The 26,463-nt window shown below is 41.1% G+C and overlaps 1 protein-coding gene across 1 annotated transcript in view; it reads left to right on the top strand.

The window, feature by feature from the left end:
- Positions 1 to 26,463, top strand: part of LOC105892919 (zinc finger protein 609) — a 70,370-nt gene that overhangs the window by 33,174 nt on the left and 10,733 nt on the right. Inside the window, exon 3 of the mRNA XM_012819238.3 lies at positions 24,078 to 24,312. Within this exon, the coding sequence (XP_012674692.1) occupies positions 24,078 to 24,312 (235 nt within the window). The remainder of the gene's footprint in view (positions 1 to 24,077; positions 24,313 to 26,463) is intronic.

Raw genomic sequence — 26,463 nt, 5'->3', positions numbered from 1 at the left:
TGTTTTGATTGCCGACCAAACATTTATTGTGCAAAAACAAAATGTATGATCCGTTTCCATGTATTTGTTTCTGGGGGTTGCATGTTATAGCCTATCCTACAATTAAAACACATTTGTTTTTAATCTAAAGAAATTTAACTGAATTGTCCTAGATGCTAAAATTCCAAAAGAGAGTCCCCCCCACTGATAACCAACATGCCTTGTGATGCATTAACTACATTAGGCTACATGCGCAGAGGTAGTCAGAAAAAGAGTCTAACCAGAATATAATAGAGGGAACATTGCAGTATAATTGTCATTGTTTGAGCCATATCTTAATTGACCAAAAAAGACTTGAGCATGTGGTCCATGTCGATATTGCCTGTTCTACTCACAATGCAAATGGCCATCTGAGTGCTTACAGTGGCAGGCAAAAGTATTCAACCCCCCTGAAGTCATCACCGTTTCCACAATTACAAAATATACTTACACATATTTTACCAATCAGTATTTACATTTATGCTCTAGTATATTTCCAAAAGCAATGTATTTTATTTGTCTGCTAACATTTAAAAGTGAATTAATTAAATTCTGAAAAATACTACTTTCTAGTATTTAAACCCCTGTGCTTTTAAGTTCCAGTTTCGTGTTAAATGACAAATGATACAGAGGTGCCACTTATTTGACTGTAGCTAATCATAATTAGGCACTACCTATGAGTGGTTAAAGTAGAGCTCTCCTGGATGTGAAAAATCACTCTGTCTAAGGGTCATCAGCCAGGTTGTAAAATAACGATTAAAGAGACAATGTGATACAAATACTTAGGTGAGGAAAAGTGTTTTGATGTCCACTTGAGCACCATTTGATTCATAAGAAGAAAGTGGAAGTTGCATCACACCACTCAGATGCTTTGTAGAGAAGGCTGTCCCCCAAAGCAAGCGTCCGAGGAAGATATTAACTAGTGGGGGAGGCCACTGCAGTCCAGCCATCACCCAAAGTTCAGTAGTTGCTATTTGGGTGGAGGTGCAATAGTACACAATCTTAACAGCTTGTTATAAACTGGACTCCTGGAGAGATGCAAAAAAAAGCCATTGTTTAAGATCATTAGAGCTTGTATAGAGGTTTCTTAAGATGTGGGAAAGGGTTTTTATGGTCATATGAGACCAAAATAGAGCTTCCTGGCCAATCCTGAAATAACTTCATGTGGCATTCTAAATCCAACACTGCCAGTGCCTTAAGAAACACCATCCCAGTTGTGAAATATGGCGATGGTAACCTTATGATGTGGGGATATTTCTTGTCTGTAGGAACTGGGAAACTTGATTTGAAGTGAGAATTAATGGAAATAAATTCTACACAATATTGCAGTTGTAGTCTGTTGTAAAATGACAGTTGAAGCTACAGGGCTAAAGCAACACCGGAGTGGCTCAAATATAGTAAAGTGAATAATTTTACATGGTTCGGTCAAAGCCCATATAAAAATCCTGCGGCGAATCTGTGGCACTGCTGTCCAGGACCGCCATCCCATCAATGTTCTATATAACTTCTACCAAGAAAAATGGGAAAATAACACTGCAGAACAATGTGCTAAGCTGGCACTGTCGTACTTCAAAATATTTCAGGCTGTTATTGCAGCAAAGGGGTTCTCTACCATCTATTAGCATATAGGGGTTGAATAAATGCAAATAGAATATTTTGGTTTTTAAATAATTTATTTTTGATTTTAGTAGACAAATTTGGTAGACAAAAGCTTATTTAGCCTTAATACACTATATACACTACAGCATAAGTGTTCAAAATGAAAATACTAATGGGAAAAATATGTGTAAGGATCTTTTGTAAACTAGAAAATGGTGATTATATTCAGGGGGAGATGAATACTTTTGCAAACAGCTATATTTGTGTTTAATTTTTTTTACCCTTTCTGACATTGTAGTCAAGACGGTTAAGCTTAAAATGTGAAGAATTTTGTTTTTAATCAAATGTCAGGCCTACTATAATGTGTGTTTTGCCAAGCAGTTAAGCTTTGATAAGGCTCTGGATGAAATAAAATCTCAACCATGGAGGAAGAATCAAATAAAGGTTTATTGGAAATGTCTATTAGAAAAAAGATGAGTTAACTGACATCCTCTTTTGCAATCACTTTCTGAATGTTTTTTTTACCAAGCCTGTTAAAAAGGCTTGGCCCATTGACAGGCTGAAATTTAAATACGTCATCTTAATGTTATCACTGTCAAGCTTCCATACACTGTATACTAGAAAGCTTAGAACCTCTTACTTTCCAAGTTACTGAATTAATGTTATTCCTTAAATTAAATATGAACAAAAATATTGCTCCAAAAATGAATTATGATTCATGGCATTTATTTTTTCATGACTATCAAAGTTCACGGATATAGACAAACTATATGTAAAATGAAACGGAAATAATTTGAAAATAATTTGTCATTCCTCTATTCCAAGATAAAAGGCTAGTTACAAAACGTAAGGTGCATTCTCATTGAGTCGTTATGTAGGTCTGTAGTGATTGTGTGTTAAACATTACCAGCGCTATGGTTTTTGTGTGTCTGTGTATTCATTTTTTCCAGCGGAAATAAACATGGCAAGAGGATGTGATCATATTTTCCTCTCCATCAGTAAGGCTGCACGTTAAGACAGTGATGTAGTTTCAGTAAATAAATACGATGCAACCTTTGCCAGGCTATTGAATGGCTGCACTGGCTGGTGTAATCTTTTCAAGCAACTCTACTCTGCTCACCATGCCACCTTACTCATTGCCGGTTCACTTGTGTTGCTGTTGAATCACCATACTTGAGGTCTAAACACTGTGAAACAAATGTTTACCTTGAGTAACTAAGATAAGGTGAAACTGATCCCCACCATCTACATTCATTGGTTGTATGGTCCATATAGTGGGCCTGATGTTGATGTCGGAATGTGATGGTACTTCAGGTTATGGGAGGTGGTGAGGGAGAGAGAAATCTGCGTTTGTACACCTGTCCAAAAGATCAAAGTGAAAGGTTATGCAGTGTGTGGCACACTGGGACGTGCCATGAAATATTCTCGTTGATCTAGAATCAAAGGAGGTTCTCTGTAAGACCCTTACTACCCTTACTGGGCCTATTGGTGTTGGGCTTGAAATGATGACATCAAACAGTGCAATGTTTACTGACAAATCAACAATAAGTGAACAATGTGTAATTACATTTACATTTAGTCATTTAGCAGACGCTTTTGTCCAAAGCGACGTACAAGGGAGAGAATATTCAAGCTACGAGCAATAGAACCTGGTGTAACAATAAATAAATACTACTTTACATAAGAAATATAACAAAATGAAAATAAAAAAGAAAGAAAGAAGTGCAGAAATGTAACTGCTGTAATTGCAAGTTACGCACTAGTCGAAGTGCCAGTTAGGACGGGAAGTGCTCTCTGAAGAGTTGGGTCTTCAAGAGCTTCTTAAAGGTAGAGAGGGACGCCCCTGCTCTGGTAGTGCTGGGTAGTTCATTCCACCAACGTGGAACTACAAATGAGAATAGTCTGGACTGTCGTACTTGCACAGACGGCAGTGCCAAACGACGCTCACTAGAAGAGCGCAGCGTCCTGGGTGTAACATTTGCCCTTACAAGAGCATTTAGGTAGGTGGGAGCAGAACCATCAAGCACTCTGTAGGGAAGCATAAGTGACTTGAACTTAATGCGAGCAGCTACAGGCAGCCAGTGGAGGTCAATAAGAAGCGGGGTGACGTGTGCCCTCTTTGGTTGGTTGAACACCAGACGCGCCGCCGCGTTCTGGATCATTTGTAGTGGTTTCACCACGCAAGCCGGCAGGCCCGTTAGGAGGGCGTTGCAGTAATCAAGGCGGGAATTCACCAAGGTTTGCACCAGCAGCTGGGTGGCATACTGGGTTAGGTACGGCCTGATTTTGCGGATGTTGAATAGTGCAAAGCGGCAGGACCTAGAGACAGAGGCAATGTGGTCCGTGAAAGTCAGTTGGTCATCAATAATGAGCCCGAGGTTTCTTGCTGTTTTGGATGGAACAAGAGACAAGGAGTCAATATTGATGCTGATGTTATGGTGGATGGCCTGTTTGGCTGGAAAGACCATCAGTTCCGTTTTGGCCAGGTTCAGCTGAAGGTGGTGGTTTTTCATCCATTACAGAATTACAGAAGACCTGCATTATGTGGAGATTCAGATGTTTTATTTTATTTTGAAGCTGGCCTATGGTCCTGTCTGAATTTTAGTTTTGTGACTCAAGATGACAGTATTTGATGACATTACCAAAATAACAAGCTAATAACAGCGTCATCTGTGAATTGGCTAAAATGTGTTGTCTTTAGTGTACATGGGGTCCCACTGAGCTGATGTAGTTTGCGCTGTAGGATATTATTAGATGCCTTCTGTTGGCTGCCTGACTGCAAGCCATTGTCCTGTCACATATATTGGGATTTAAATGAACCCATCATATTTGTCTGGGTTAATTATATTCTGCCTGGGATGACATTGTGGGCTGCTTAGAATTATTATCAGCTTGTAGTGAGACTTTGAACAGGCTGGAGGAAATTTCCTTTCTTTTTTTTTCTTTTCTTTTTTTGTTCTATTAAATTAGATGCTTGAAAGCAGGGTGCAAAATTAGCACCTGCCAATGGTGTGTAGATTTCTTTGTTGGTGAGTGAATGGTGACGGTTACTGCATCACTCTGGCATGTAAAATACGGGTGCTGTTCATCTTCGAAAAATACTTGGGTTGTCTCTTGGTTTTGATAACAGCTTGTCATATCTTTGCGAGAAGGAAAAGGGGAGGGAGGGCGAGGGACACGGAGCATGTGCTACACAATCCAATTGTACAGATACCACCGATGTTGTAGTACCTGCGGCAACCAGAATTACCTCAGCTACTACTGCCAAGCGGGTGAGAACTCCGTGTGAGGTAGGGGTTGCACAAAGTAGGCTACTCGCTCTTGAGCAGTTACATTAAGTACATTGAGTACTCGCGCATAGTTTTGTACTTTAGTTAGAGCCCTAAACAACCGGTACGAATGGAGTACAAGTTTTTTCATTGGCTTGAAACAATGTGACCTGTCAGAGATACAGCCTCCAACCTGCACATTTTTGTTCCCCCGTCATTTTAAATGCAAACCGTATATTTCATAGATGCATGACTGGGGTAGGATGGGATCGAAAGCTGTAATGAGTAGCAATGTCAAAAAGATGTAGAACAACAGTTTAGGCTTATCTTTGTTATACATTCCGAGGCCTAATTCAACTGTTCTCTTCCAAAAAAAAGGTAGTTCTTCATTGTTGTATTTCACTATGCATCCCAACTGACGTTGTGATGAAATGAACATGCAACTGTTGTGAGTTGTGGACGGATTTCTCAAAGATGGCTCTAACATCAAGCCAGGCCTCTAAACTTGGCTACTACACATGCTGTGTGCACAGCTTCTCAAATAAATGTTGTAATTTTGTTGTTAAGGTTATATGAAATTAGTCATCTTTGTTTGCATCTAGTAAGTAAGGCTTACTAATGATGACCAGGATATCATTCACTATCTGAATATAATAAGAACCCACTTTGGTGTCGGAAATGTTACACCCAGGATGCTGCGCTCTTCTAGTGAGCGTCGTTTGGCACTGCCGTCTGTGCAAGTACGGCAGTCCAGACTATTCTCATTTGTAGTTCCACGTTGGTGGAATGAACTACCCAGCACTACCAGAGCAGGGGCGTCCCTCTCTACCTTTAAGAAGCTCTTGAAGACCCAACTCTTCAGAGAGCACTTCCCGTCCTAACTGGCACTTCGACTAGTGCGTAACTTGCAATTACAGCAGTTACATTTCTGCACTTCTTTCTTTCTTTTTTATTTCATTTTGTTATATTTCTTATGTAAAGTAGTATTTATTTATTGTTACACCAGGTTCTATTGCTCGTAGCTTGAATATTCTCTCCCTTGTACGTCGCTTTGGACAAAAGCGTCTGCTAAATGACTAAATGTAAATGTAAATGTAAATGGAACTTTACATCGTTGGCTGCTGTGGAACGTTGGTAATACTTCTGGTAAAATGACACTGATGTTATCATCAGTACTTTACCATTGCTTAGTAAGGTAAGACCAGTTCAGAGATGCGCTATGCACTCTAGTATTTATACCTCCCGCATGCAACGACCTCCGCCCCTACTCTCTCCTTGAGTACTCGAGAACCTGATTTTTTTTCTCAGGCAAGTAGTAGCCCTAGTGTGATGGAGCTTGCAGATTCCGGTGAGCCATAGTAATGGCTTAGGCTAAGTGTCCCGATGGAACAATGCACAGCAATGTGTGTAGAGTGATCATGAGGGACAAGAGGAGGCCAAATTATTTGGTCGTCGGCTCATGTAAGTCGAGGCTATAAAGAGCATTGAGAGCTTGTGTTGCTACAATAGACATACTCTTGATTGATTTTGTGATTGTCTGCTTAAACATTTCGTAATTGAAATCAATTTTAAGGTTGAACAAGAACAAATTGTATGCAGATAAAAGAATGTTAACCTGATCAATGATATCAATACTTAAAGTAAAGCTTGTCTCCTTTCTTGAATCAATTCTATTCATGGTCTGGCCCAACAATTCAATTAAAATGACTCAATAAATATGATTGTGAACTTTTTTCAAAGGCCAAGAAGTATATTTTTTTGAGAGACTTCTCGTAGAAAGTGTTGTTATAATTATTGATACAGTCTATGCGGCACGGAGACCTAACTATGAGTTTCAGAAAGGTGATGGGTGTTTAACTTTATTGCCTTCTTTAGGTGATGGTAAGATCAATGCCAGTCATCAATTCTGAGTGATCACTCTCCCCTCTTGCAACCTTGTGGCACTCTTTTCAGCTTTGGATAGAGTGGTATCTTGACAAGTGTGTCAATATGACAGTGCTTGCCATTCATAAAGATTGTGCCATTAACTAGTGTTTTGATCGGCATGGTAATGATGTTAACTCTCCTTCCTTGTGAAATTGGAATCCAATCAAAAATGTATTAGAGGATTCAGGAAGATGTTGGAGATAATGGATCCCCCCCCCCCATTAAAATACAGCTCCAGTTGTACTGCCTCTCGATTTTAGAATGCTGGTATATTCTTTCAAAAAAGTCATAAAACTCACGCAATCACCTAGTGGCCCAATATTCTATTGCAAGGCTTGATCAGTGGCATTAGCAATGTGGTCTATAGCATAATTTGTTGATCAGATAGCCCAAAAAGTCTCATAGTTCCTGATGTCTCATTCTGTTATGTTGCTTTTATTGACCTCTTTCAGTTGTTTACCACATTGTCAGATACCTTGTTTGGTTAGGGTTATCAGCAACTGGGTTCAACCATTTGTTTGTTTTCCATTGCCTTATTGAAATGTTTATCATTGAGCTTCCTAAGTCAACTGACAAGATTAACAGCCTTCCACTGTTGCTTTGTGGGTTGACTTGCCTTAATGAGGTTTGTGTCACAGAGAAGATTCATTTAAGAAGCTTAAGGGGTATTCTCGAATGCCACATCTAAAGAATGACTTGGTGTTACAGCCATCCAGCAATATTGCTGCCAAAGTGCGCTTTGTTTTGGTTTTAGTTTTTAAGTTAAACTTTAAATCGCAATATGAAAATATGCATTTACATGGCCCCTCAAGGTTATCACTATATTTACCCTGCATTTGGCCATGTCCTTATCTTCAGACTGTAAGCCTTTTTTGAAGGTTAGGACATGGACTAGGCATGTATAATATTAATCATCCTTTGTTAGTCACCAAACATATCTGTTTGGTGAGCTCTTTACTGCCGTTGCAGTAGTCTATGTGTTAAGGTTATTGCATCATGTTATCAGGGGCCTATCGTGAAGCTTTTTAATTCACAGTTGTTTACAGACCTTAAGGAGTAGGCTATTTAGTCTGCTGCATGTCGAGAAGGACACATTTAAGGATGTTCAAAGGGAAATAATGTCATAAGATTAAAGAAATTGCCCAGGAGATGCCTTGGTAAATGTTTTATTAAGTCAAAGGAATGTACCGGAGCCCGTCTGCCTGGCTTCCTTTTCCCCATCAGATTGAAATTCTCACGACAATTAGTAATTACAAGAAGTAGGCCTAAACCTGCAAAACATTTGTCCTAAAGTCTACAGTCCAAACCTTAAACTGTCATTGTGTCTCCAAGGCAGATGTGATTGGTTGTTTCCAAAGTGTAGCATACCATATTTACAGTGGGGAAAATAAGTATTTGAACCCCTGCCGATTTTGCAAGTTTGGCCACTTGCAAAGAAATGTGTGATCTATAATTGTAATGGTAGTTGTATTTTAACAGTGAGAAACAGAATATCAACAAAAAAAATCCAGAAAACTGCATTTTATAACATTTATGACTTTATTTGTATTTGATGCAAAAAATAATTATTTGAACCCCCAAGCAAGCAGCAAGAATTCTGGCTCCCAATGACCAGTTATGTGCCCAAGAAGCACACAGATTAGTCCTCATTAGGCCTAACAAGGTACACCTGATCTCAACTGGTGACGTATATAAAAGAAACCTGTCCAAAGAATCATACTTCACACCTTCAACCTCACCACCATGGGCAAGACCAAAGAGTTGACCAAGGACGTCAGAGATAAGATTGTAGACCTGCACAAGGCTGGATTGGGTTACAAAACCATCGGCAAGCAGCTTGGTGAGAATCAGACAACTATTGGTACGATTATTCGTAAATGGAAGCAACACCAAACAACTGTCAATCGCTCTAGGTCTGGGGCTCCATGCAAGATATCCCCTCGTGCGGTATCGGTGATCAGCCGAAAGGTGCAGAATAACCCCGAACTACACAGGGGGAGCTTGTGAATGATCTCAAGGCAGCTGGGACCACAGTCACCAAGAACACCATTGGCAACACACTACGCCGTAATGGTTTGAAGTACTGCAGCACTCGCAAGGTCCCCCTGCTCAAGGAAGCACATGTACAGGGCCGTCTGAAGTTTGCCAATGAACACTTAAATGATTCTAAGGAGGATTGGGAGACAGGATGTGGTCAGATGAGAATGCTGGAAGTATGCTGAATGGAAGAATGCTGAATATGACCCCAAGAACACCGTCCCCACCGTCAAGCATGGAGGTGGAAACATTATGCTTTGGGGCTGTTTCTCTGCCAAGGGTACAGCACGACTCCACTGCATCGAGGGGACTATGGATGGGGCCATGTAACTTGGAATATTGGACTTGAACCCCATCCCCTCATTCCCTCCTATTGAAAACGCAACCTTAAGGATTTGGAGAGGATCTGCAAAGAGGAGTGGACCAAAATCCCTCCTGAGATGAGTGTAAACCTGGTGACCAACTACAAGAAAAGTCTGACGTCTGTGCTTGCCAACAAGGGTTATTCCACCAAGTACTAAGTCATGTTTGCTAGGGGTTCAAATACTTATTTTCTGCATCAAATGCAAATTGTCATAAATGTTATAAAATGCAGTTTTCTAGATTTTTTTAGTTGATATTCTGTTTCTCACTGTTAAAATACACCTACTATTACAATTATAGATCACACATTTCTTTGCAAGTGGCCAAACGTGCAAAATCGGGAGGGGTTCAAATACTTATTTTCCCCACTGTATGTTCGAGGAACCCTAATAGATGCATCATGAAAATAGATGAATCATTACACCCCTAGCACCTGTATATTATCTCTTGATAGTTTTGTGTTTGTGAATTGAGAGAAAAAGCATTATTAGTCATGGTGCTGAAAGCATGAATGCCAATGTGAAATTGCTGGTGTTGAGTAAATGTGCGGAGGAAATTGGACGCTGAGATTTTTGCCAGATGTGCTTTATTTCTTTAGCATCTCTTAATTAAAGCAGTGCAGTTCTATTAGTATTGTTCTTTGGATGTTTGAATGTGAATATTCAGGAAAACAGTGTTGCAGTAAAGCTACCTGTTTTCCCACATTTGCTGTACAAGCTACAACATGGAACCTGTCAGAGGGTGTTAAAAGGCACCCTTATCTCTAGGATGACCTCTCGAAAGCCATCTGTTGTGGGGCCTCTGGCTGGCTCTCACCGTGTCTGGAATGAGCTAACTAATCCCACAACACGGATAAAAATAAAAAATACCTAAACATTTCCCCCTCCCTAAATTGCTGCTGGCAAAACTGAAAATGAGGTTTTATTTAATAGTAATTGATTGTTATCCACTTAACATGATAAAATAGCGAGGTAGAGATTTTTAAGAAAGTGGCCTAACAGAGACGTGTCTTGGAGGTGCATTTGGCAGGGAGAAGGCTTTGGCCATAGCCATGTGTCTGTGAGCTGCCGAGCTCTGCTCCACGCTGAGATGAAAGGATTTTCTCTCCCATGGTAATCCACACAGACAGTCAAGCTCTTGTGATTATTACCGCCACACCCCCCCCCCCCCCCCCCCCCACACACCACACACACACACACACACACACACACACACACACACACTTCCCTCGCCACATCTTTCTGAATACGGGGCCTTTCCAATTCACCCTAAAAATGGTTTCAAAAGGGGATTATGCTGCATAGATAAATTAAAGGCAGGACAAGCTTGTCCGCTGGGATTGATGTCTGACATTGTTGTCTGTGGTGGCTGCATAGTGAACAATGTAGGATTTTTTTCTTCTTTTTTTCCTAAGAGAGATATGTGACATACCTGCCAACCCTCTCATTTCCCCTTGGAGAATCCTATTTTTTCATGCCCCTCTCCCAAATCTCCTAGACGTTAATTCGTTTTTATATCCAGTCAACGCTATAAGATTGCAGTAAGCACATTTTTATGCTCAAGTGTGGCCATTTGTATACGAATCAAATTATAAGTGAAGTTTTAAGTGTTAAGCTAATGAAAATCATCACATGCCAAGCATTTTGGTGTACAGCTCAAATAGTGAGTGACGGACATTTCAAATGGACTGCCAGATTGAAAGACTTACCCGTTGAACAATGCTGAGCTATATTTCAAGATGGTCTATGCACCATGGGAAATTAAAGTTCTTTGTAGCCCACAGACCCAGGGACTGATCCAGTCATGGTCAGAGAATTAATTTCTCATTCAAAGACGGGTCATTACGGTCCCAAGTGCTGCTTTCGAGGTGTTTACATTTGGTGACAAGGAAGACTGATGAATGTGATACCTACGTAATTGGAATTGTTGCGAATCCCCATGTTAAATAGGAAATTGGAAATTGCTTTCTAAAGGTCAGCTGGCCAATGCTGCACAAGAAGAAATCAGAAGAAGTAAGTGCAGTTGCTAGTAGTACTTTTTACACGGTCTGGACATGATCATATTTAGAGTAATCTTAAAATGTTCCGTATTAAGGAAAATAAAATGGTATAGGTTAGCAGTTGCCCACTCGTTATGGTATGTTGTGATGTACCCAGCCCTAGGGCTGCAACAATAACTATAACTGCACCACTGCCATTCTGCGGTATTAGGAGATGTACAGTAGTGTTGAATCAGTCATCGCCATTACCGTCATAACAGCTTCTTTTTCCCCTTATCTGGGAGTGCTGCCATCGTGCAACTTTTGGCTTGGTCTGTGTTGGGGTCTGTGGCCTTGTCTACACGTATCTGGATATTTATGAAAGCCCTGTCTTTTTCTATCTGTTTTGAAAAGGGTCACAAGTTTAATTTAAAAAAAAATGTTTTACTGCACTGACGTAACATCACATTGATCTATATGTGTAAGTGATGTCACAGCTTTTATGTTCCGTTAAGTAGGCCCAATCATTGAAAATGTGTTCAGTTGTTATACTCTTCTGGGCCTCATTACTTTGATAGAGGGATGACGTTTTAATATAGCCTTCAGAAAGTAGCCTCCAATCTTTTTCAATCTGTTTTTTTTTTCCCTTTCTTTTTCCTAATGGTCCTAGATGGTGTGTTTATAGTTTGCTTGAAAAGTGACTGTGGAGACAAGGAGAACAAATCCTTTCTAAAAAGCACTTCCTTTCTTCCGGTCTATTGTAAACCCCACTGGCTGCTGCCAGCGCACTTCATGTGATTTGTTATTCACTATTCCACACTAGGTGACTCATGACTTGAGCCCCTCGAAAATTTCAACATGTTTGACTTTGCCCGACTGGGAATCCGTGGGGATAATGAAGACTGTGAATCTTTGTATAATGGAAAACCAGAATATTGTTTGTGATGTGACTGGCTGATTTGTCCCAGTCACACAAGAATGGCGTCACGTCTGTGATGGAGCTTAGAATCTTCTAGTCTGACACCCCTATTAGGGTAATTGCTAATTCTGTCGCTGCACTAGTCCTCAAGCAGAGGTTCTCTTTAAATGAGACACCTTCAAAGGTCACGTCCTCCACTTAAAATAAATGTAGTTAGGTGTAGAGTCCCAGAGATGAAGGACTTTGCCATAATTAATGATTTCAGTGGCTTTGTCATTGTGTGTCATTGCATGTAATTTAATTGGATACATATTTTTGTTTCCAATGAAGTAGCAAGACTGAATCTATGAGCAAGATGGTCACTGCAAATGACTGCTTAACTACACTTTTACAGCATTTTCAGAAGCATTTTAGTTGTCAGTTTGTCAAATTCAGAACCCCTCTGCATTAAATCTTCAGACGCAGCTCATGGTATTTGTAGTTTGCTAATTGTACACCTGGTGGGTACATTGTACATATTTGTTTAATGTAGGCTGTGTGCTAAGAAGCTAGCTAATATTTGAAAACTGCCTTATGCCCAATATAACCATATCATCACATGCATTAAGTAAGCTGAGGTCTAAAGTACAGGAGTATTCTTGTTTACCCTCATAGCTTAAATATCCCTTTTATTGTAAGGTTGTAAATGAGAGTGTTTTCCATCACACAGCAAGATCTTTGTCCCGTTTGTTGCATAGCTAATCAGCGTTCTATTGCTGTCCGTGCACTATTTTACTCTTTTGTCACCCCTTTACTCCTGTCAAATCCAACATTTTTATGTTTTAGGCCATTGACCCAGCAGGTCAAATCAGGAGTTCATCAACTCGCAGACACATGTCGCTTAGAGCTGTTTGAGATCACCTTCATCTTCAAAATGTGCCTAAAATATTTAATTGATTAAGATTTACTTTTGACTGAAACAAGCTGCTGAAGCTGAAGTATTATTATGACCACTGTTGCGCACAGGCTGGCAGTCATATACTGTTTGTCAAAGTTTTTGTTTGATTCAAAGTAAACTGCTTGTTTTCACCACTGACAGGTTCATAAATGTGGTTATAAGTGTCTGACAGCATCGAAAGCATCCCTACAGAGATATACCTGCGTCTGTTTACCTCAATAACTGTAAAGAAACAGTATAAAATGTCTGTTTGCACAGTCAGTGTTTTACCTTTCTCCTCTTCCAGTCTCTGATGTGGCACTCCATTAAGTGCCTGTAGTCAATTATCGAATGGAGGCACTCTCCTTTGAGTGCATAATCCAGCACCACACGGTAGGCCAGTTGACTACAGGCAGTGAACGGGGTGCTACGTCAGAGAGTACAAAATCAGCCACTAATGAATGTTCACCATTGTCTAATGAATAATTGACAGGCAGAAAAAAAAGGTAATGTAATATATAATTGTCAGGCCAATACAGCTTTCTGTGCATGGCTGTGTTTTTCATAATCAATACTTTAAAGAACAATCACATGTTAGCTGTTTGTGAATTAGGACCATTGAAACCGAAAGCCTCATGTCAATATGTTAGCTTCACCACAAGACTATCTGAGACATTTTTCAAAATTGTTGTTTCTCTTCTCCTGTCTACAAATGTTTTGTCTGTTGGAGGAAGCACCACCCACATAGAGGTTTGCTGCTGCTGCTTGGAGGAAGTGCGCAAATTCAGAACCTCTATAAATAGTTTGGTGGTTTAGGTCTCCAGGGAAACCTCGCAGGCTGAACAGCAACTTGTTTTCCATGTCTCTACTGTACGTGGCTAGTTAAGTGTGCCGTTATGCTGTGGCAAACAGCCGAATGCAGGTTTTTCTTTCGAAAATGCCTTGAACGTGCTCAGTCATTTTTTTCCCTCTAGTTGTAAACCTCAAGACATTGCTTGTGCCACTAATCTTTGACAGCGAAAATACAACGCTCAGATTTGTATTCAATAATTATAAAAAACAAAAATGGTTTAGGTGGGTTATCCTACCAAGGATATTGAGTTGATATATGTTAGTCAGGGTAGAAGCCTTCGGTGAGAATGAGCTATAGGTCTGACTGTTTATACAATGGTACGGTAAGTGTAATTTATGGTAGCCCAGCTTTTTAAAATGAAAGTATACTAGGCAAGATTTTTGTGACTACTTGTTAAAGATTGAAGACCAAGAATATGTTTATCCTCTTTTTCAAAATGGTGCTGCTAACTGTTGGCTCTGGCTGCACATTTATCTATAATGATCTGTTTTCGTGTTATCCCGCTTGACGTGAGATAAGGTGCCTGGCTAAGCATAGAGGGAGGCTGAGGCAGAAGAAAAGTCCTTGGTGGTTCTGAGCTGATTATCTGGACTTCCTCTCCCGACCCAGGCTCTCCACTAGAGCACTCGTGGGTGACCTTGACAAGAATGTGGATTATTATTGTAATAGATACTGTTGTTGTGGTGAGGGCAGGAGGTGGAGTTGATGGGGGCAGGCGGAGGTGGATCTGGTATTCCCCCTCCCCCCTCCAACAGAAAGAGCTTTGTTACGGCGTGTCAAGAGGGAGAATGGTTTCCCCCCCTCTCTCTTTGTGGTGTACTGTGTCATGGCGTCAACCTTTTTCTCACCTGGATTTCCACTGGTCTGTCAACACTGCATGAATGCCAACTTCAGCCTTAGAAAAGTCTGTAGAAGAAAGGAATATTTTTGCCTGGTGGGTCATTGTAGCCAGATGAAATTGACATCCATCTGTCAAAGGCAGGCTACAGCAGAACGGTATGACTACCTCCCTCCCAACCTACCTGCCAGATGCCTAAACTTGTTTTTGTCACTCCATGCTTTGCTGGCAATGACACCCTGGAAGATGGATTGATGAATTCTGTTGACATGGTTGTCTGTGTGTATTCCTTCTTTTAGACATTCAAATATTGTAACCTGGTAACCTAAAGTGGTTGTATTGTCTTCTAGCAGCTGCAGACTTTTGACCTAAGTGGCATTTATGACTGAAGTGAGAGAGACATTAAACCTGTCTGATCTCTCATGGCAAACTGTCTTCTGAAGTCCATTCACTCTAAAGCCTAATCCAATGAAAGGACAAGTCAGCCTTATTTTCTGACTCCAGTGCAGGTTTCAACAATGGTGTGTTTTCATATCACAAAAATAAAAGACTTACTGAGACATTAAAAGAAAGTATAGGCCTGTATGGAAAGAATGTTTTTTTTATTTTTATGTATTGACCTTCCTAGTGCTGTCAGAACTGGCTGCTTTGTAGTACGGTCACCTCTGCTTTCTCTGCTCTGTATGAAATGTCTTGTTGTGCAAATTAAGTCTTCCCTTGTATGTCTGTCAGATAAGCTTGCTATGCGTACAATAATCCAACAACTACGCCTGTGTGAAGTTGTCAGCAGGAATTGATTAGGTTGATTATGTTGTTGGATTGTTTTGTTGTAATGGGCCTCACTCAGATCCTTCCGTTGAGTTGAGGTGGGCTACAGTGTTCACAGGGACTACATTTCTAGTCCTCTCAACCCACTGTCAGTTGGTAAACACCCTTAGGCATAAGCCCAAGAAAGCCAGCTGTGCTAGGCTAGATGGTGAAGGGTGGGGGGGATCTAGTAGGATTATGCGTTGTGGAAACAGTGGTAACTGTCGATCTGAAAAGGCTTGAGATCACTGTGTTGTCCCCAAGCTGTGCTTATGGTTGATGGCATTCTCCAAGTCCTTGTTTTCTCGCTTAGTTGATAAGTCATCGTAGACAGTGTGATTACAAATAAGATCAGTTCTTCAAATGTCTACCGTCTAATGTTTACCAACAATATATATATGTACAGCTTTGTGCTTGTATTCTGGTAGACTTATGTGGTTATAACTGTTTTCATTTGGAATTTGGTAATTAGTCTGGTCATGAGGTCAGTGCCACGTACCGGCATTTTTTAACAGATGGCTTCCAGGATAACTGTTGTGTTCATACTGCAGCAATATAACACAATGGATAAATGCTAATCAGTCTGCACAGTCAAACATGTACAGTCTCTTGGAGGTAGTCATGTCAAAACAAATTAAGTTGAATGTGATGTAAAATCAGACCGCCAAGTAACATCCCTTTTGTATTCAGAAGAGCGCAGGTTTTTTTTTTTTTTACCACTTAGGATGGTGATACTGGCATAGGTCTATTTATATACTTACACCTATCAGTAATATAAACAATATAACCTGAATCAGCCTAGACTATGAAGCCTTTTCCTATTCCAACTCTCTTGAAGAAGTTCTTAAGGTATGAATGTTGTATCTAGGCTATGCAGAATCATGTCTCTGAGTCCTAAAAGTAAGCACTTCTTTTTTTTTTAGGTTTAGCGGCCATCACTGGCTTTGTTATGATTGACAATTCCTCTCATTTGGAGTCATTTTGTGAAAAATTACAGTTATGGTAGAACACCATTTGTTTGGCTAATTTCAGGCTGCTTTGCCAACTGGTGTAGTGATCACTGAGTAGAATACGGGTGACCAAGAATTCTTTTCCCCAGTTTGTAATGGTAGAATCCCAACATGCATAGTCCTAACTTTTTTTTTTGAAGTGCATTTAGCTCCATGAAGCCTTGCGTCTTGGGTATTCCAGTCAGCTTCATACTTTCATGGATTATTAAGACCCTATATGCTTACCTCTCACACAACATTGTTGAGTGGTATGCTATGCATGTATTTGGCAGAAATAGATCCGTGTTCCCAGCGGTAGCTGTATGTCCTGGTTTCAGGATGAAACTAGGGATGCACCGATACCGATACCAGTATCGGTATCGGTGCCGATACTTCGTTAAAATACTCGTACTCGTACTCGTTTTTGAATTGCCGATACCAAGCACCGATACCACTCATCAGTATTTCACTGCATCAAACTGGCTGAGCTATGCTGACACAAAATGTGATTTATTGTCCTACCTGTCCTACCACTCTCTGCCAGACTAGTAAGTAGCTTATTTGCCGTCTTGTGTTGCATTTGCTTGATGTTTGACTGTGTTAGGAAAGTTTGTCATAGTGTCAAAGTATTTCAGTATACAGGTTTCGCCAAATTTAGCTGCTAGCATCTCGTTAGCGATTAGCAATTCCGTTGTGCTGCAATAACGGCGATTTGGGCTCATTTTAAGATAAACGACGACGACAGGAGTAAGGCACAGTGTAAGATCTGCACTGCTACGGTGTCGAGGGCCGGAAAGGAAAGTACTTTGTTTAACACAAGCAATTTGATTTAACATCTGAAGACACACCATAGTGCTAAGTACACAGAGTTCACTGATGCTAGTGGCGCAAGACTAAGCAACCAATCTTAACTGACGTCTTGCAAAAGAAAAAAACGCGCACGCACACACAGAGAGAGAGAGGTAGAGAGAAAGACTGTGCCACATAGGTTAAGTGATTGTTTGTGTACTTGAGCAGGAGATTCTTCTTCTTCTTTTGTAACTGAAATGTGCTCTTGTGCTAATCCAGTAATAGTTCTGTTCACTTTTTGTTAAGCAGACTGTGTTGTTAACTATGCAGCAAATTGAATTGCCTTTATCTGGTTATATTTGCATTTTGTCTAATGTGATGATATTGTCTGTTTGAAGGCTTTTTTGTGTGTTAAAACCAGAAAGCTCTGTTTATTTTTGGCTTGGGATAGCCTTCTGTTAATTTTGTACTATAGGCTTGACATAATCTGCAGAGGATAAAATAAAATCTGCCTCCAAATTAATTGCACTTTCATGGAGACCAAATCTAAGAAGTATCGGTATCGGTACTCGGTATCGGCAAGTACACAAATAAAAATACTCTTACTCGTATCGGTTTGTAAAAAAGTGGTATCGGTGCATCCCTAGATGAAACTCATCACAATCAATTAAACTGAATCTCAAAAAACTAACCGATTGTGAAGTAGTTGAGTCATTGGAGAACTACATATCTTGCATGCCTACATTTGTCTCCAAATTTCTGCTGTATTGCAGCATCAAATAGGCTTTATCAAGATTCAGATGAGTGTTGAACAGATGACAACAGTTTTTGATGTGTGGAGGATGTATTAGTGATGTATTTGGGTAGCCCGAAGTTGTATTCCTTGTCAACCACCAAGAATACTGAATACGTAGGGCTCATCTGTTGATTGTTCTTCACTGTTAACCTTATTTGGTTTATTGCAATTAACATTTCCTCATTTGTGTGCAATAAAAGGATGTGTAATGTGTTGCTTAAAATGAATTACAGAAGGATTTCTCACAGCAGAAGTGCTTATGCATGTTCAGCTTTGTTTTTTTCTGCAGTACGAGAGAGGCCAAATCAGGATAGGCTATCTGTGCACTAAATCTAGGGCATGTTTAAGAAACTGGGCAGTACTACAGAACAGCGTAGTGATATTTGGCCAGTGGATGTGTTTACTTTCATGTTTGAAATTTTAATGTGCTTGGTCCAATTTCCTTTGTTGAAACGCTTAATCCTCCAGTGGCTGAGCCGGCATCCTTTCTTAACTTTATTGTTTTGTATTGTTCATGGATTCTTTTTTTTTTTTGTCAATCAAATCTGTTCATAAATTAATGCATTTTAGCTCATTTTGTTTTTGTTAATTAGGCCTATTTTTCCTCCTTTTAATCTACCTCCATATGGAAGGAAAGGTCTACCTTCTTGAGTTGCTCATCAATGTATTTATGGTTATCACGGTATTCATTCAGTAATTTTCATAATGAACAGTCTAAAAACCTTTCCTCCAGACTGAAGATTTTGAGCTTTTACACCCTGATATTTCTTAAGCGTTGACTTCTGCACAGTTATTGAAATAACTGCCAAGCACAGTTGGTAGCCCACTCTCCATGGTGCAGGTTATTTTCCTGCTAGTTCACAGTGAAGCCTTGCAGACTTGCCATCTTACCAGAGCGTTTTAATTGGTCCGCTCCGTCAGACTCTATTTGCCTGGCTGTCTCGTAGACAATTAATGTGTAGACTTAGGAATGAAGCCCACTGGAGACTCATATTTTTCACTCCCCTCCATGTCATTTGTCACTGTCTGTGAAAAACACAGGTTGTACTTCTAAGCATTTGTAGCTGTCTGTCTTAAAGGGCAGAATGGTTGTTTGGAGAGTTCTGTTTAATTTTGAAACTTGTTGCGGTTATGTTTCTTAAGAGTTCAAAAGGAGAAGATGTTTACAAAACAGAACACTGTAATCCCACCGTAAAGCTAATTCAGATCAGAGGTACCATGTCCTAATCCCCTGCGCTAATAATCAAGTTAAGGTGTTGGTTAGGCCCCGAGTTGCTGTTAGTGAGAAGAGCCACAGAGAGCGTCTGTGAGGAGGCACAAAGAAGTTAAGTGAAACATCATAAACACAATGTTCTGTTCTGTTTGTTTTAAATGTCTACCCACAAGCCATTGATTTCCCCTCTCTCTTTGCAGATGTAAGGCAAGTTAAGTACCACTTTGGCCACAGTGGCTTTTTTTAAGGAATCTGAATGGGAAAGAGGTTGCGTGACACTGTGGAAAACCTCTAAAACATTGTGGTCTGGGTAATATTTAGCAAGCAGACTCTTGAGAAAAGGAAATCAGACAGGGAAAGGCTGTGGAATCTGTTGCTGGTTTAAAGACGTGGGTTAACTCTGTCAGTTTGTTTGTTTCCCTCTGTGTGGATTTAAGTGTTGTGGAGCATGATGTTTGCAAGCGTTTTATTGTCTCTGGCAGTGTTTGTGTGGGAGAGGGGGAGAGACGGATTCAGGGAGGTTGCCTCCAGGCTAAGATAAAGTGAACAGGAAAATATATTCACTGCACACGATTGCTTTTTCTATATACAGTGGCTTAGACCTGATATGAAACACGGTATGCTTTTGTTGGGCTAATGCTTGTCTAATTTCACGTGCAAGCATTAGAGTCATGTTTTGGTAGCCATTGTGTGTTGTTCAGTATTACCTTGTGCTGTGGTATCATCACATCAACGCTGAATCCCCATGCTTAATGTTCTGTCATTCAACATCACACAGGTCCACATTGGTGCATTTAGGCATTTCTGTTCCACAGAAATATCAATGTTGATGGCTAGCCTAATGTAGGGTGAACGTTACACTAAGTGATGTGCAGGCTAAGTAGTCTTCTCTTTGTCAGAATTCAGCTGAAACGGTGGTCTGCCATTTGTGCTGGGTGACTCCCACCATCTCTGTGATGTACCATGATCTGTTGTTTATCCTATTTCTATGCATTTCTTTTAAGTTATTTTAAGAAATGGAAGATGTGCATAATCCACTAAGCCAACTATATGTTCTGAACTTTCAGAAACACTCATTTGTGGTTGTAGTGGTAGCTGACAAGTTTATGGTACTAGTGGTTAGCAGTGCAAGAGTTAAAGAATAAGACACTAGAAAAAGACAGCCAAATTGTATTTAGTACTACCGTACTTTCAGTGTATTTAGTACCTGCATTCAATTCTCTAAATCTGCACTCTTCAGTGTTCCATTTAGCGTTATTTGCTAATGCAATGCCAGCCTTAAATTGTGCTTTGAATGAATTTGTCTTACACCTTTGGCATCCATTACTAAGTCACTCAGGAAATTGACAACGTAGCAAACAGAATCCCTACCCCTTCTACACATTTTCCCCAAAATGTGAACTACTAACTCAACAGGGTAGCCAGCAGACAAAGAATGCACTGTTGCCCTTTGTTAATGGTCTCCCGAATTATAGATCCTTTGTCAAACTGGGTGTTAACCTCAGAGAATGTGTATTAAATCTAGTCTGTGTGCTGTCATATTTGGCTATATACACAGAAGGCACAGATTTTTTTCAGATTTTGTCTGTCGCCTTGCTATTGGTAGCCATGTCACAAAAGGTTACGGCGTATGAAGTTTTGTTAGCTAGCCCACATTTCGACCATGATTAGAGAAAACAAGGACTGTATATTACAGCGAAGTCTTTCTTTGAGACTTCCCAGAAGTTATTTATCTTGAGCGTATCTAAACCCATCAGATAACTCTGCAGTGTTGAGCCAGATGAGGAAATAATCTTACAAGCATGTTTTATGTAGTGCACCAGTATGGGCCAAAATGAAAACGGTCCACCCAGTTACTCGAGACATGCATTGGTTAGTAAACCCTTAGGTGCAAACACGGTGAAAATCATGAGACTAGAATGGAGTTATGGGCTATAGTTGTTTTCATCTGTTCAGATTAAAGAAACGGGAGAGACTACTTTTTAAATGGTGTTTTTTACAGCTGTGTAAATGGTACCTCGTGGCGTTGCCCATTAGCCACAGAGATCAGTTGCTCATAGTAAAATTTGATTGCTTCTAGTGTTGATTCACCGTTTGTTTAATGAAGCCTAATGTCGATTCGTCTGTGCCACCATGGCGTTCCCAAAAAATCAGACGTGTCCAACTGAAGCTGCATGCTATTAGACCCGCAAAGTGTCTCTCGGACTGGGTCGTGACCTGCAGACACTGTGGAGCTAACAAACTTCCAGTGAGGGAGGGAAAGAAGAACGAAGTGAAGGAGAGTGAAATTGAATCTGGTTATTGTCCCCGCTCGTTCAGTGCGGAATGCTGCAACATAATGCAGCTCGCCGGTTTTCCTTCACATAGGATCGAATTTTATATGGGCTTGTGTTGCCCTTCTTGGAGAGTGCTGGGGGAGAGATGCAGGAGGCATGTTAGTGCCATATGTGAAAACCATTTAATTTAGTGCTTCCTGGTTGATCCCCCCCCACCCCACCCCACCCCACCCCCCACACACAAACCCCCACCCCTTTCTCAGCCATCTCATCTGGCTCATTAGCCTCACAATATGTCACGGTGCGGAATGAGTCATAGCTCCGACACAGGGATTCAGTATAGCGAAGGAGGGCTGTGTAATACAGTCTTCCATTTCACAGCCGGTGAGAATATGGATGCTCTTTGGTTCTTTCATGTTGCTACACTGTGCCACCCTGCAGTGCTTTGTCAATATTTGTTGCAGGCAGTTAGCGCGAAGATTAAGTGGACAAACTAAGCCCTTTAAATAAACAGCTATAAGGTTTTCCATGTTGGAAGCAGTAGAATACACTTGAATTATTTGTATTTAGGATAGTTGGGGACGGATTCTGAGCAGGGAATCAGAGCACAGTAAGAAATTGTACAAATCACTGTTCTGTTTTTCCGGTGCGGAGCAGATTTGACATGCGGCCAGAGGTTGGCATTCTACAGAGATTCAGTTGATTGTCCAGCACTAAGCTTGTGTTTGACCAGACAGGATTCCCCAGAGGATTTTGTCAGTGTGCAGTGCAAGCTTTCAGCCATTTCTGGTGAAGCTCTCTGAAATTAGATTGTGCAGGACATGCCCTGAAAAGAGATGAACTGCTTTGGTGTATGTTAGGTGAAAACTATTTTATATACTCTATTTTGAGACAATTTGCGTACTGCTACTCATGGATATCTTAACACGTAGCCTACTATGATCAGAGACCTTCACTTTCTTTGCTTTTTATTTTCTCCAAAGGTCATCTCTTTGGTCATTTCTTTTACCAAAACAAGCTGGTTAATATTTGAATGCTAATCTGCCAACAGCACAGATATTTTAATTAGTCTGTAGGCTAACTGCACCATGGTGGTTACAAATGCACCAAAGGAGTAAAGACGTAAAATGAGTGAAATGAGAAGCTAGCTGCACTAATGAATCCTAAATGCTAGTTTACCAGCCAGCTTTTTTCACAGCGGTCGTTCGTTGATCCACCTGTATGCTGTTGTTTATGCAGAAAGACATCTCCACAGCCCATCCCTTAAATACTCTTATCTCTCGTTTGATTTGCATTGCTGATCATATCCGCATGCCACATTGTCATATGAGATATATACTTCAAGGGTTTCATGGGGTAATACACTTGTTATTCACGAGTCATCCACACACTCCGTGATTAAATTGTCAGGCTCTTTCGCCACAAGTAATTATTCATGCAGTTCTACTGCTGATAGCATAATAAAGCTGTTATTGAAATCGAATGCCTAAGGGACTTTAACCTTTAAAGATCTTTATTTTAATTGGGCAAATAAACACATGTCTCTAACTTTCCAAAAGGCTTGAAATATCAGATATTTGTTCTTTCTTCACATTATACATTATTTTGTCAGACACACACTCACGACGCTCAGTCCTCTATTGGGGCTGTCCCTTATCTGCTTACTTCACTGAGCGTGCAGCACTTTTCTGCCCAATTTAATTAGCTCTTTCATTTTGTGCCTCTCCAGGTTATGAATTCATGCATTTTAAGTTGGCTGCAACAAATGAGCACCAAGCTTGGTGTCTACATGCTGTGTAGTTAAAATCAGAGCAAGAGGTGGAGAGAGAAGCTGTGTGTGTGTGTGTGTGTGTGTGTGTGTGTGTGTGTGTGTGTGTGTGTGTGTGTGTGTGTGTGTGTGTGTGTGTGTGTGTGTGTGTGTGTGTGTGTGTGTGTGTGTGTGTGTGTGTGTGTGTGTGTGTGTGTGTGTGTGTGATTTTAAGTATCTTTCTACACACACATACCCACACAGTGCAGGTGGATTCAATTACAGAGGCCTGGCAGTCTGTTCCACCACTCTCCTTCACCACAGCCAACCCCTTAATTGAATGAATTAGTGAGTGATCACACCATGACATGATGTGGTGTCAGAGATCGTACTGTGTGGCAAGTAAGGACCTCCGTACCTCTTCTCCTCTTAGCCCCGGACCTCAAAGGCATTCCTCCCACTCTTTTTATCAGATCCGGCAGGGCCAGGGAGGAAAAAGGGCTCTAACCTCACTCAACGGAGGCTTCAACAGCAATCCTGTGTTCTCCCCAAACTGAGGGCAGCCAGAGTAGCGACACTCTCCAGTTGTCACTCAAGCAGTTCTGTGCTGCTCTGGCTTCCTCTCGCTGGGCTTTTTTCCCTCCCCTCAGCACTATCTCAAGATCTCTGTTTATGTGCAGTATTTTTGTGAAGGTGTCCTATATTTACCCTCGCTCTCTCTCTCCCCCCCCCCCCCTTTCACAGATGGAGTCTCCCGTCTCCACGCCGGCCCCGCCCCCGCCCCCGCTCCATCTCTTGGCTCCAGTGGGCACGGCCACTGACATTGCTTCGCCCTGCGAGCAGATCATGGTGCGCACGCGCTCTGTGGCCGTGAACACGGCTGAAGTGTCTCTGGCCACCGAGCCCGAGTGCCTGGGCCCCTGTGAGCCCGGCACCAGCGTCAACCTGGAGGGCATCGTCTGGCAGGAGACAGAGGATGGTGAGTTGCTGTTTTGACGTGTTGTTTTTGTAGGGTTATTTGTCTCTGGTTCACCCGTTTGGTTGTTTCTCTAATTGATGCCGATTAGCCGTATTATGGTTGGAGCATGTGGCCTTTCGGCCGCCTCCAACCTCCATTTCCTGTTGGTTGTTCACATGCTCAGTGTAGGGCCAATGATTTTCCGCGATAACGGAAAACGGACGGAATTCGCGGAATGAACACTTTGAAACGGAATTGCACCTTTGAAACGGAAACATCATTTTGTTCATACAAATCGCCCAAATTCCCCTGTATTTTGGGCTGCAAGGCTATATTTCTTTCAAATAAACACAACAACGATTGCAACGATGAACAAACATTAATTAAAGAACAAAACCACTGAGAAAATGTCACGTCTGCGCTGAACTCTGCTCCGGCCACTCTGGTTGACCCACAGATTTCCGCTAAAGCCACATTCAGTCACATTCACGCGCTCGTCTTCCCAATCGCATTTAAAACAAAAAATGTTTAGTCTTCTGTTCTGTTGATGGCTGGCAAACAACAATCTAAGAAGGGCACATATTATTCACTCATTTTAAGCCATCAATCTACCTCAGGGTGAACAAAATGAGCTGAAACGGAATTCACCAAATGTGAAACGGAAAATGCATTTTTTTTAAACGGAAAATCATTGGCCCTATCAGTGGGCTACTAAAGGCACTTGTCAGAGAGATTATGGAGGAAACCAGAGAAGGAAAAAAAAGAACCAAGCTTTATTCACCATAACAGAGCACAACACTCGCCTGCTTTGGCCTCTTATGTCCCAGCCAAAACATATTATTTTCTGTGATGTTTGACTTAGTAATTCTGAATGGGTTATTTTAGTAATGCCACTGCAGGACTGCCTATTCGAAAACACAATCTAAAAATGCCTGAAGGTAATTATGAGAAACAATCAGCCATCATTGGGCTCTACAAAGTGACCGTGCCAAGAAACACAAGAGCACGTTCTCGCTTGTTGGCAGCCAGGAAAGTCCAGCAGCTTATCTGTGGTGTCCTGGTTGGTCTCTAAAAAGGCAGCGCATAAAGAAGGGGGTGGGGAGTGGGCAGCTTCATCAGCATTCCAAACGCTCTGCCTGTCTGAATGTTCTCCTCTCTCTCTCGCCTGCTGTGGGCACAGCATGTCTTACTCATCCAGTCCTCGTCAGTGATGCAGGCGGTGTGTGTGTGTTTGTGTGTGTGCTGGCAGCCAGCTGCACTTATTCTGTTCCTGTAGTGGGGAGAGCCACCACAGGGTTGAGAGCGATGGAGAGAACAAGGCTCTGTATATGCAGGGGTCTGTGGCCCTCTAGCTACTAGTGCAAGACCTGGTTTATTCTCACAAAATGGAGAGGGTGGAGGAGCAGGCCTGTGTCAGCTTACCTCTCGGTTTCACTCTGATATTTAATCTGTCCTGCACAATTCAGTCAGCGTAGCCTCTAGCAAAGCTGTTTATCGGCTGTTGGTTTCAAAGAAAACAAGTTCCTTCATCTCTGCAGTAAATTATAATGGAGGGTTGTAGGTCAGGGTTAGTCTGATGTAGCACTTAATTGCTGTTAGGGAGGTGTTGGTTTGTGTAGTACTGCTCTACAGTGTGTCCAGTGTTACAACAAATAAACAGCAAGTTCTAATAAAGCACTGGTGGTTATGGTTGGTCTGATCATAGTAGAGAACCAATGTGTTGTGAGGGTGTAACCGTTTAGAACCCAAATCGGAAACAGTTCTCGTGTCTGTGGTTAAGATCAAGTCATTTTGGGAACTGTGGAATTTGGATAGTGATCGACTTTGACAGCACAGCAACGAATCATTCTGATAAATGCTAACAACAAAACAGAAGTAATTAAAACTGTAACACCAAAACACAGATGCCCTGAAATGGGATTCATACTTGCTAATATATGAAATGAAATCACAGCGCTGGTGCTTTTTGTGTTCAGATTTCATCTCGTTAGATTAAAAAGAAATCACACTATAAATGAAATAAAAAAAACAGTACCTCTAACAAGAGCAGTATGAAACAGTAGGCTAACACCACCCAGACAGATGTCTGTATTACAATGTGGGAAATACTATTCCTTTTATCTAGGCAGATTAATATATGATATTGTAGGTCTGTAAAGCTGTGCAGGAAAA

This window comes from Clupea harengus, chromosome 6 (assembly GCF_900700415.2).
Source record: "Clupea harengus chromosome 6, Ch_v2.0.2, whole genome shotgun sequence".
NCBI lineage: Eukaryota > Metazoa > Chordata > Actinopteri > Clupeiformes > Clupeidae > Clupea > Clupea harengus.
Note: the sequence above shows the minus strand (reverse complement) of the source record. Positions and strands in the feature narration are given on the sequence as shown.